We start from the raw sequence: 12964 nt of genomic DNA on the forward strand, positions 1-12964 counted from the left end.
GTTAAATAATCTCGGATTTTCGTAGTGGATCAAGTTAAAACATGAAATATTGTAAAGTTTCTCGTGCCTTTTTTATTCAACATTTGTGTAGAGTCGTGGCAATGTTATCAAACCGAAGCTTCACCGAAAGGGTGATTTTTATTCTTGTTAAGGCTTCACAAAGTTGTTATATCATGTACGAACGCATTACATAACACCGAAATTACGAAACGAGAGAATATTAAATATTAAATATTAATCCGAATTCAAATGAACTTTCATTATCTGATTAAAGGTAGGTGACTGGGGTTGATTTAGTGGTAGCTGGCTGGAGTAGTTACTGCATGTATGAAGATTACAGACATATTCCACTTTACAATATTAAATTTCTGGTCTCAATTAGGCAAGCATGAGATTAAATAATACAGTTGGAGAACATGCATATGGCAAATAAACAATATAAATCGCAGATTCGAGTGGCTTAGTTCTGTAGCGTATCTTATTACCGGTTAAAAAAGAAGGCTTTAGAATCAACCTAAACGGAAAAAGACTAACAAAAGTACGTAAACACAAACACATGGATAGCTAGAGAATCTCGCAATTATATAAATCTGTGTACTATAAATCTGCACATTTTTCAATTGGGAAATGCATGATTATGATGGGCAGAAAGCACTTGAGATATGGCCATTCTTTTAGGTATCCATTGTCATCATCTTAATCTTTTACAAGTGAGGGAGTGGGCGTGAATCATGAATTACTTATTGTAGGCGTATATTTTTATATTTTTATGTTTATATAGGGGTGTGAAAACGATCAAATTGCATAATTTTGTGATCTTGAAAATATGGTTTACAGCAGGCATGTACTAGCTTATTTTTAGTCCACCAAGCTAGAAAATTTAGTGATGGAAATACATATATACTCCCTCCCATCGAATAAAAGGGTAAAAGTGTGGAGAAACGGACAAAGTGTTGCTTCACATTTATTTGGTTTATTTCTTGTTTTATATATAGACGTGAAGTCTTTTCATCACTTCATCTTGTCATCGACAAGATATTCTTCAACTTGTGGATGTGTTCATTTGTCAATGTAGGGTTTAGAATGTGCTGGTTTTGATGCATGGAAGATGAAGTGATTGATCATAGAGAGAAACAAGTTCCTATTGTCTAAGCGTAAGCCCCGTGCATACATCAACAGTTTGACTACAAGAAAAAATAAATACTCTATTAAATTTAATTTTAATAAATAATAAATTTTAATTTGATGTACAAAAGGGAACATACTTATATGTCACAAGTCACAACCTACAGGCCACAGGGCCGTGACCACACCCTAGCTGTATATTGTTGGCAACCTTTACAATATGAAATTCATTTAAAGTGATATTCCCTCCATTCAACATGTTTTAATTGGCTGCTAAAATATCCAAAAAACGGATGCACGAAGCGTCTTAATTTGACAAATATATTATATATTTAGGGGTCATTATCTTTATTTTTCCTTTTTAACAGGCTTCAACTTTAGAAGATTGTATTTTGCATTGTTTGCAATGTGATGAAAAGCATCTTGTTATGCTCGTTTGTCGTACTTGTCGACAAGACTAATCTTAGACTTTTTCTACTACAACTCGATTACATCAATATGTGTATTTGGAACTACCAGCTCGCTACGGAAGCTGAGTTGCAATTTTCAGAGCACTTTCTTTGTCTGTAAACATCGTAAAATGTTTCGTAGTGTTGTTTGACTGGTACTAACTATATCAACTTCGATCTCTGTTGTCTTTTTCCGGTGGTGCTCCGTATGTATTATTATTAATTAATTGTGGAGACGTTTGATTTGTTATTACTTATTAATAAGCGTGTTCATATATTTGTATTTGTATTTGATTTATACATGTACCAGTTTGAAACTTCAACTAGAGGATTAAAGATTGTTACAAATGTATACTCTTTTTTATCTGGCTAACTAATTCGCACATGCGTATATAATCGTAATATCTTTTAGTACTGATGAAATTTCAACTACAGAATCCATTATATTAAGACATGCATGCGTTCCATCTCAAATTCTCAGTAATATAAGATGCACACTCCTCATGCACATGCTATATAAACTAATATTTTCATTATTCTTTACACTTTCAAATAAATTTATCTATTATATATAACTTTTCAATTTTGTTGGAAGATTGAAGAAACTATATTATTTGGATGACCGAGTACCATGAAGCAAATTTCAGAAGCAGTTTTTAATAGAGTAAATAATATTGTGATAATTAATGTATTTTTACTAAATTTTGAAAAGATTATCAAAATTTTAAATTTATACTTTAATGATAAGATATTATTCATGTCTCGTGAAAAATGGCTCCGGCTAACTTGTAACGTGAAAAAGTACTCGCTGTTTTAAAAGATTAAAATAAAATTTGATCATATTTACGAAAAATTAATAAAAATTTAAGAAATGCCACAATTTTTAAAATCAAAAATAAAAAACATGGTCATTAATATGCGAATTTGGAAATTTGGCCAATTCACTCTTTTTGTTTATAATCAATTCATCATGCTACTAGGTACGATATATTTTTAAGCAAAAAACCTATATTCCTCTATATATGTGTTATTTATTGTTTGATTCTCTCAAATAATATCACTCAATTCTATAATAAGGTAATCTTATTTCATTTTTATTCAATTTTAATCAAATTCAAATTAAGATCAATTTTCAAGAAAACGTTTTTGTTTTACTGAAATGGCAACCGCATCCTATCAACTAAATGCGGAAAATATCTCCTTCGTTTTATCGCCTACATTTATTGCTTGCATTATAGGTGTCCATCAGCCAGTAATGCAATGCCTTCGCTTCTTAAGTAACATTCTCAAAGTCTATTTATATAACAGGGTTCCGCATAAACGATCTATTTGAGTAGTACAAATCTTTTTGTAAGATTTGTTTCTTACCACTTTTCATTAAAATGCATCCGCATCTTATATATTGGAGATCAATTTTAAACACTTGTAGCGTAGAGCACCATGTATGTGTTCTATATATTAGGCATACATTCATGTGCAAATGAGTCATAATTATCATGGTCTGTCCTTAAATTTTGGTATTTGTTTCTTAATACCTAATTATGTTTCTTAATACCTAATTATGAACAAAACTTTGTGGGTCGATACTTTGAATGTTTGATATTCGTCTAAGATTAATCATTTTACTTTAATCATATTATCGATGCCTAATCGAATTGCCAAACTTGCCGCTTGCATGTGTTATACCTGCAATGGAATATATATAATCTCTGATAATTAGTAATTAAGTTCTTGCTTAGCAGCAAAAAAATGAAACTATTACAATACCGGTACATAGTGAAATTTTACATGCACTTCTTCTTTTTTAGATAGGATTCTATTATGATTAATAAATATTATATATATAAAGCGACCATCATTAATTATTAATAATATAAAAATAAAAAATAATTGTTATTATAAACAGACCAGAAATACTGTTTCTAATATTACAATAACGATAACTCGCTAACTTGTTTATAATTACACAAGGATAAAGGAGGTATGCATCAATTTTCTTGAAAACCGTGTACACGAGATAGTATATCATAGATTCATAGGGCCGATTTATCGATATTCTGCGTATGTGAACTTGGGATATTCTGGATATCAGTCATCGTCGATATCAGATACGTGAATCACATTAATTGGTTTAACTAAATTAAGCACTATATTTCTCAAAAAACTCAAACAAATTTAGATCCTTTAGGTATCCGTCATTATCCTTTCAAACTAAGTAGTTTCTCCTTTAGCTAATTATCAACCTAAGTACTTCCAATTAGCGAAACTACACTCAAGTCACATCTTCAAATTATCTACAGACTACAATTACAATCAATCAATTTATGAATTTATGCATGCATGGTGTACTCAATACAGCCAATAAACAACTGACACGTGCACAAAACTCAGCAGTCAGCTAGCTGCGAATCAAACAGTTCACATAGTGCGTTCACAGTATAATAATCACGTGAGATATAAAAATACAATTCTTAACATTTCAATTGTATCACGGCGCCGAAACTATTTAGCTCCCCCATACAATAATCTTTATGCTCATTGGTCCCAAGCCTCTTCCCTGTCGCTCATCTCTGTTTTCTCTTTGTCTCCGTTTTTAATTCTACAGTGATCACAAGTTGTATGATAATAATAATTTATTATTATAAATAAATATGTTTATCTAATTAAATTGTTGCAACAACTATTGCTACATATAATAGGTCCACTACTTTTGTTTTAATTGTTGGAGTGTTGTATTAGTTTATATTTGAATGATGATGGACAAAATCAATATATACAAAGTCAAGAATAGTATATTAAGTGATTAATTAAGGATGTAATTAAGTCTAATCTAAGCTGCAGACAATCTTGTTAAGAGAATGGAGTACTTTTCTTGGGTGAAAGGTCAATTTCGGATCACTTGATGCCGTTTTTTCTCTATGCACGCCAATATATTGGTATTGTAAACCACATAAATAGGTAGTTGGCTGAAATAAAACTGTATTATGTAGTAAATTATCTCAGATTAAGGCTTGTAATACCTAAATTTATTGATTAAACCCACGTTAAAAGATAAACATGGTTGATTAATATGCCAACGACATGTGTGTTGTAACTATGCTAGCTAGCTCGATCAGTCTTCTATATATAGGAACCATGCATTACATAAACCAAAACACAAACATCTCCACTCCCCTCTAGTACTACTCCACTATCTATAATTTATTTTATTTCTAGAGAACTTTTCTTTTTTTTTTTTTATAATCATGAGCTGTTTGCAGAGTTGGCCTGAACCGATTGTCCGAGTCCAATCCTTATCGGACAGTGGCATCCAGATTATCCCGGACCGCTACGTGAAAAAGCCCACAGACAGGCCTTCACTGTCACTCACCGCTCCAATGGCGGCTAATCACACTAATATTCCTGTTATTGATCTCCGGAACTTGTTTTCTGAGGAGCCTGCGTTACGGGCCGCCACGGTGGCTGCCGTGGGCAAGGCATGCAAGGAGTGGGGGTTTTTTCAGGCGGTGAACCATGGCGTTAGTCACCGGCTAATGGCGGACACTCGGGAAGCATGGAGGAGTTTTTTTCACCTTCCGGTGGAAGAGAAACTAGCGTATGCGAATACGCCGACGACGTATGAAGGGTACGGTAGTCGGCTTGGAGTGGAGAAAGGAGCCATATTGGATTGGAGTGACTATTTTTTTCTTCATTATCTTCCTACTAATCTCAGGGACCTCAATAAGTGGCCCAAGTTTCCCACCTCTTGTTGGTATGATAGTAATTCTTACACTATAATTTAACGTGCATACACACGTCTAGTCTGGTTCTAACTGAGACCGAAAATTTTGACAAATGCTCCCCACTTTTCTGCCGGGGAGAACATTCGATTCCTCAATCAGATATGTATATATATATCACATGATACCTAAATAAACATGCAATTTTATTTTACCTCGCTTATAAATAACCTTTTTTCCAGGTGACCTGTGTTTCACGTGCCTGCATGCATAACTAAGCACCACTTTTTTGTTTCTGATATTAGTTAAACAAGCCAAATCCAAACACACAAAATCAAGAAATACCAGCTCATGATTAGTGCCCATTTTTGCAGTGAATTGGTGGAGGAGTACAACTCCGAACTGGCCAAACTTGCTGAAAAACTGATGAAGGTACTATCCGCGAACCTCGGGCTCCAAGAAAACCAGCTGCAACAAGCCTTAGGAGGAGAAGAGGTTGGTGCTTCTCTGAGGGTGAACTTCTACCCCAAATGCCCCCAACCAGACCTCACTCTCGGCCTCTCGCCGCACTCGGACCCCGGCGCCTTGACGCTCCTCCTGGCCGACAATAACGTATCGGGTCTGCAGGTTCGAAAAGGTGAAAACTGGATCACTGTGAAGCCAGTCCCGAATGCCATCATTGTCAATGTTGGTGACCAAGTTCAGGTATATTATATCTCAGCATTTCCACATGTGCGTTTATAAACATCATGCTTTCTAAATATTCCAACTGCTTTAACATTATTAATTGGATGTTGTTTATAACACGCCCGTGTCTATGTCAAAGTGGAGGATGCATAATTTTGACTTAAATTCCTTGTGGAACTTGATATATAATCCTCAACTAAATACTTGTATATTATAAAGGTCCACCCCATGAAGATGAACGGAAGGACCACAATTCCACAAGCACGTACGCACATTATAAGCATGTGTGTATATATTTGTGCACACACTGACTTTAGATACCTTTAATCATAAGATTTTCCTCACAAGAATCAGATTTCCTGACTAGAACAGTTAAAAGTAGTCCATTATACTCTGAATCTAAAAAGAAAAAAGGCTAAAAGTATGAGCAATTCACCGATTTTTATGGAAAGCAATGATCATGTATATAAATGTTGATCAGGTATCATGTTTTTAATGTATTAGCAGATATAAATTGTTTGTACCATCAAAGACTCGAAATAACATTGCATAAATATTTTCTTCACTACAAGAAAAACGGTTAAAATCTGTTGTGGAGTTCTGTGTGTCGATATATTCTCATTACTCAGTTAGTCACTGTTATGTAAGACAATCTTATGTATAGTTATTTCTAGTAATTTGAGGGTTACTTTCTTAATCAACTATAAACAGTTTAACCAAACCCCTTGCACATCGCATGCATGCACGTATAGTCTCGGCATCAAATTCTGAAGCACAAAGGCAATTGCTGGGAAACCAATTGTAGGGGATTGTTATGACTCATGAAGCCTATTATATATACTTCCTTGTCATGTATTGAGAAATTAAATCAAGATCAATTATTAATATTCGTTTAATTAAAATTTTCAACAACAGACAAATTTCACAACTTGATCTGCTTCTGTTTCGAAATCTTTTGTCAACAAGAAACAACTAAACCGTTTATAATGCATTACTTAATTTTGTATATATTTACGCAGGTAGTAAGTAATGGAAATTACAAGAGTGTGGAGCACAGGGTGATAGTCAATTCAGCTGCAGAACGAGTTTCTCTTGCTTTCTTCTACAATCCCAAGGGAGATAAATTGATTCAGCCTATTAAGGAGCTCGTGACAGAGAACTCTCCTTTATATCTTCCCATGACTTTTAATGAATACAGAACTTATATCAGGACAAGGGGACCTTCTGGAAAATCTCAGGTCGATTCACTCAAGTCGCCGCGATGATGATTAAGCAAACATTATTCAGCTCTAATTACTATGCTTAAGTTAGTTAAATAAACAGATGCAGTGAGACTGATTCATTCGGAACTGCTTGCAGCTATATATATCTGTCTTAGTATGTATCATAAATGTCTTGTGTATGGTGTTTTTTCTTAATGATAAGTTACCTGCCGTACCGGTCTATTAGACATGTTATGATTACTGGAATCTTCAAGAGTTAGCAGAAAGAAGAGGATAATGTATATCTTGTAATTTTCTTTATATTATGAAGATTCATGATCCTGTTGGGCTTATGAGTTGTGAGTTTTTGTTTGAGTGCTTACAGATTACATAATCTTAGATTTACACGGTTTTGCTCTTAATAATGCAGATATACAATAATAAAAGTTAAAACCAGGAAGTCTAAAGATGACTGCATATTTTGTCAAGCACTTCACTATTTAAGGATGTTAGTTTGTCCGAAAAAGAAACTGACAGACTGCCGTCACACAGTGTCATGTTCTAGAAAATTATATTAATATAAATATATCCACTCAGAAATTGATTTTTGTTATGGCGTGGTTAGAAATTTGAATTTCATTTGAAATTCTGAATTTGATCAAATAACCTGTTTAGATAAAAAAAACCTTGAATTTAGATTTTATTTGAAATTATGAATATGCATATACTAGTATAAAGTTAAGAAATTGAAATGACAGCTCAATTCATGTTAATTGAAATGAATTACATGTTCTCCAACACAGTCTCAGGAATAAGAAAAAAATTAGTCTTAGCATGATAAAAAATTTGCAATACAGGGTGAGAACATTACAACAAGGGTAGATGTTGGAATAGAGAGAAAAATACAGTATGGAACAGTAACATATGCAGCACAATTCTTCTACCAATTACCAAAGCTACTCATTAAAGTATTGTCAAGTGAATCAACACTCAAACCTATTTATGCAATTCAGGTGGCTAGTAACCCCTCCATGGCAGGGACCTTGTTTGCAGAGATGCATTAGGTATTTGTAGCAATTGATATGTACTAAGGAGCCGATGAAGGACAGAAATTCTAGAGGATTGATAACTAGTTAACTAATGTGCTAATTACAAGCAAGCACAAATAATAATTATCAAGTCAGGTAGATCTTATTTAATATATGATCAAGAGCCAAGAGGTACAAAAAATTATCCTTCTCCAAACTGCTCTCACTGCAGAGCTGCAACCTTGTATCGACAAAATGGAGGACATAATGAAATTAGATGTCACTGACAGTCAACTCAGCAGGAATCCGCAGGAAGCCAATTTAAGAAGACTCGCATGGTGTTCTTTATCCTTTAGGCACAAACATGCATTGTTGAGCGCAATATCCTGCAGCAAAATTTTTATGTCTTCGTAGTAGAACATCTTCCTGATCAAAATGAGCCCGCTTTGATCCTTGGAACTTCTCATCAGATCTTATGTCAGATTTTTGGATGTCTGAATCAGATTCAGACTCTGACTCCTTACAAAGGCATGGAAGTGAGACCGGAGAGGAAGACTTTCTAGGCTTCCCATTAATATTTGGCCTGCTTTTATGTTCTTCTGCAATTCTCTCAAGGAACCTCCCCTGTGCCTCCATTTTCACCTTCAGATTCCTTTGTACCTTGACGATAAATACATTTGAAACTATTAAAATAGATAGTTTATTTACCGGGAGCATTTAAGTAAACAAAAGGTACCTCAATTTGATCACTCAGTCGCCTCTGCACTCCCATCTGCATCTGTAATGCTTCATGAAGCTGAGCACCACTACATAGATGAAGAGGACCATGGTAAAGATATAACAAGGAAAAAACTTAAGTAGAAGCCTTAAAATACACGAGGAAAGAAAGAAGAAGAAGAAGAAGAGCGACTCACACAGTTGCACTGAAATTTGGTAATATGTCTGAGTTACTCCTCTTAAACTTGTTTTCTGCATTTACACAAAATTTATAGAATCATAGCTTAGCAATAAAAACATATAAAATCATATATAGGGACTTGCAAGATGAAATGCTGATGCTTTTAATCCTCAGGGAAGAAAAGAATTATATCAGAACTCACTATTGGGTGTTTCTGGGACAAATTTTGCCATCCTGTAATTCTGAAGATCGAAAGGGAGAGCAAAAACTCAAATATATCAATAAATTCAATCTGACTTGTTAGAAACAAAGTAAATCTATTTCATGCAACTAAAAACTTGTCAATTGAATCTGTGCAACAATAAAAAAGACAACACAACATCAGAAATGACAGAAAATGAATCACTGAATAAATTTGCAAAGTCATTCTCAAAGCAAGGGCTAAGGCAGAGGCGTCTTCAGGGGGAGTCCCCCCAGTTATTTGCCTAGGGCCTCCATCGATACGGGAGCCTCCAATATATATACATACATGTAGTATTAATATTTATAATTATTAGTTATTAATTATATTCAATAAAAATTTTAAAATAATATCTATTCTTCTCCTTATACACCAGTTTAGGAATATGGACACTCAAAAGCAAGAAGAATAATAACTTCTTAGCTTTAACTTGAACTATTTTTATGCTTTCTTTCGTAGTTAAGAATTATTTTTACTAATGTAAATTTTTCATGTGATTTTAGTTCATCAAATTTTAAATTTTAGTTCAAAAATACTAGGGCCTCCGAAATTCTGGAGACGGCCCTGGGCTAAGGCTTATGTTCTAAAAGCTGTCACTTCTGGATAAGATCGCGTTCACATTCCCAACAATACAATTCCGATGTCTAGTATAACATGAACAGGTAAAAATTAACAAACAGAAAACAGTGGACAGCACGCACCTGTAAGTGACTCTTTACATGGTAAATTGTTAGGCCAGGAATTCCCATAGCCTTCAAGACACCCTTTGGTGTCGCCCCTGCAACATACATATGCTTTACTACTTGATAACCAGTTCATGATGCAGAAAATATCAGGAACCAAACCTCAGAAAACCAATTTGCATCAGTCAATTATAGTATAGTTTCAGCGCTGCACTTACTATCAGGACCTCCGAGCTGATCAACTGCTTTCTCAAAAAGCTCGTGCATTTCTTGCGTCCATTTCAGTCGCTCTTTTCCTACGCCCCCAGATCTATTAGAACCCATATTGAAACTGCGAACCCTCTTAGGGGATCCAGAAATAAATCAGTACAAGATCTATACAGATGATAAATAAGCTGCCATCCACCAAATTTTATAGAAGCTACAGGCAGGTCACTCAGGCAATAGAGCAGAACAATATTTTGGAGATGCCAAAAACTGTATGTGGAACCTAGCAGACACGAAATTCACCATAGTTTGCTTCACCTGGTGAAGTTAAATCAAAAATATGACCTGAACTTGGATTTTTATAAAATTGGCAGCCGTACAGTATGGAGTCGTTAAGTTTAAAAAAATAATCATTTGACTATTTCTGCTTAAATTTACAACTAAACTCAATACCATATATATGCCCATATCATATGTGCCCGGCAACGAAACAGAGGGAACTCCACAAAGGTACATACTGAGGCATCCGAGGAACAATGTTTGTAAGAACACTCATTAGGTAATTATCACATATAAACAACGAATGCAAGCGTAACGAATTTGTATATACAAGTAGCCTCGAGAGATGATGAGTGAACAAGTAATTCATTAAATATATCCTTTTAATAAATATTACTACAACAAATTAGTTGCTGCAAGTTTTATATAAGCAATGAGAAATTGGATTTGTGTAAATTTGTGCTCTCAGCCTTGGCAGGTGTTATTGTCACACACTTTTTAGTGTCCAGAGCTTAGTCCATTTATTTAAGGCTGAATTAACTTTTCTACTCCCTACTTATTTTTCCATATAACTCTGTCATACATTACTAAAATCTTCCCTTATATTTTCTGTTCATGGTTTTTCATTATGATAATTCTATGATTTTTCGTTATAATATGATATATAGCCTAGTTTTGTCGTGCAAGCTACATATTATGCGAGGTAGAGGAGTGGTCAGACACTCGTATACGATGAGATTATGACGAACTTCTCCACATCTCTTAATTACCTGCGTGTAAAGTAGCCTACATTGGCAAACTAGCCTCTCTGTTTTCCGATCTCCATGGAAACAGTAGAAAATCGGACAGTTTGCAGATACTCTTGTGATTTTATCATATTATGTACTGCACAAATTAAGTATGCTAGTGAGGGGGGCACTTACTTCCTTATATTAGGATTTTAATGCAAGTTTGGAAATGGTGTAATTTATCTTGCATATTTTTTTATTCAAAAGAAGAATATATATCAAGATTCAGAAAATTTTAGTAAAGCTTGGGTAACTTAAAACAATTTTGTCCTTGCACATACACAAGTTCTCAAGCCACTGGAAGAGTTTCAACTATGGTTAAATAACAAACAAATTAGTGATGAAGGCACTTTTAAGTGATGCATACTTAACATATCAAAACAAACTAAATTATTTGTGCTGCTGAGGAATTTCCGTGGAACAACATCAACTCTCGTGCAATGTGTGGTTCTTTGTCAGCATCTTTGATCACGCTGCTAGTCTCTATCATTCCAAGTAAAGAGGCAGATGAAAGAAAATCGTTGACGAAGCTCAATCTATATATACACCCGCTAATACATATGGATGATAACATCAGATCCCATTCCGGTGCTTCTTCCGCCGTGTACCGGTGTATCGAGGTGCAGCTAATTCTATATATACACCCGCTCATGAGTACAACCTGTACTCATTCTCATGCCGGAGACGCCGCGGGGCTCAAACCTTCTGCAGTTACCCATCCAGCAGCTGCCCCTCAAGACTAGCGGAAGAAGCACCGGAACGAGATCGGACGTTATCAATGGATAATGGATATGTAAAATCATGCTCAAATGTAAACTCACGTTAACATGAGATATGAGATTTAATTAAAACCACTCATTTATAATTTATATTTTGCTCAATTAGAAATTTTGTTGGCATCTTAATATATTATCATGTTTTTTTGGTCTTCGACTATCACCTCTGTAATTTGTTACCACCATTTATTATGATCAATCTTTCTTTTAAGTCTTCTATCTTCTACTATCACCATCTCTAATATTAGCGCGGACAAAGTATCACAAACCATCACATTCCATTGTCTCCGATACCTCCTATCATCGCTTATTAATCACCAACACAATATTAAAACATCAAAGGTAACTATAATCAACATTTAAAGAAATAATTTAAAAATATATAGGTGTTTTTCGAAAATTTGTTTCGTGCCTCCTAACATTTGTGCGCTAGATCCGCCCCTGAATATGATGGGTTGTTAACGTTCTTAATTACATAACCATATGCTACTCGCTAGAAAAACAAAAAATACAAAAAATCATCAAAATCATACAGAAGCTCATATAATTCTCTTGCTCTCGTCAAGTTTACGTAGAGACGATATCCTTTAATATATAGAAGATAATCTTAACTGCGTTGTCTTTATCGAATTTATCAGATTTCTAAATAGTTATGATTTTTTTAATTGTTAAATTTAGTTACCAGTATACTCCTTAAAAAAAGTGAGATCAGATATACACGATTTGATTTATTATTTTCTGATTTAACAATTCCAAATATATAAATTTCGCTTAGATATTTTTCATTTGTTATTTATCTTACTGTACTAGTGTTTCTTCTGCCCACTGTTCTTGTTCTATTTCCTCTTTTATGATGTAGAAATAATAACAAAGCCTACTATA

General features: G+C 34.3%; 2 protein-coding genes across 2 annotated transcripts; one reads left to right on the plus strand and one right to left on the minus strand.

Annotated features, from left to right (window-relative positions):
• Nucleotides 1–4712: 4712 nt before the first annotated feature.
• On the plus strand, nt 4713–7535 carry LOC108221934 (jasmonate-induced oxygenase 2). Its single transcript, XM_017395794.2, has 3 exons — nt 4713–5325; nt 5668–5998; nt 7000–7535. The coding sequence occupies exons 1-3, from the start codon at nt 4820–4822 to the stop codon at nt 7243–7245; spliced, it is 1083 nt and encodes a 360-aa protein (XP_017251283.1). The 5' UTR covers nt 4713–4819; the 3' UTR covers nt 7246–7535.
• A 506-nt stretch (nt 7536–8041) lies between these two features.
• LOC108221715 (myb family transcription factor PHL7) lies at nt 8042–10571 on the minus strand. The gene is made up of 6 exons (XM_064094328.1): nt 10251–10571; nt 10051–10127; nt 9311–9350; nt 9125–9179; nt 8943–9016; nt 8042–8866 (listed from the first exon to the last, which is right to left on the minus strand). Exons 1-6 carry the CDS (start codon nt 10354–10356, stop codon nt 8556–8558), a joined length of 663 nt encoding a protein of 220 aa, XP_063950398.1. The 5' UTR covers nt 10357–10571; the 3' UTR covers nt 8042–8555.
• Nucleotides 10572–12964: the final 2393 nt, after the last annotated feature.

This window comes from Daucus carota, chromosome 5 (assembly GCF_001625215.2).
Source record: "Daucus carota subsp. sativus chromosome 5, DH1 v3.0, whole genome shotgun sequence".
NCBI classification, from domain to species: Eukaryota; Viridiplantae; Streptophyta; class Magnoliopsida; order Apiales; family Apiaceae; genus Daucus; species Daucus carota.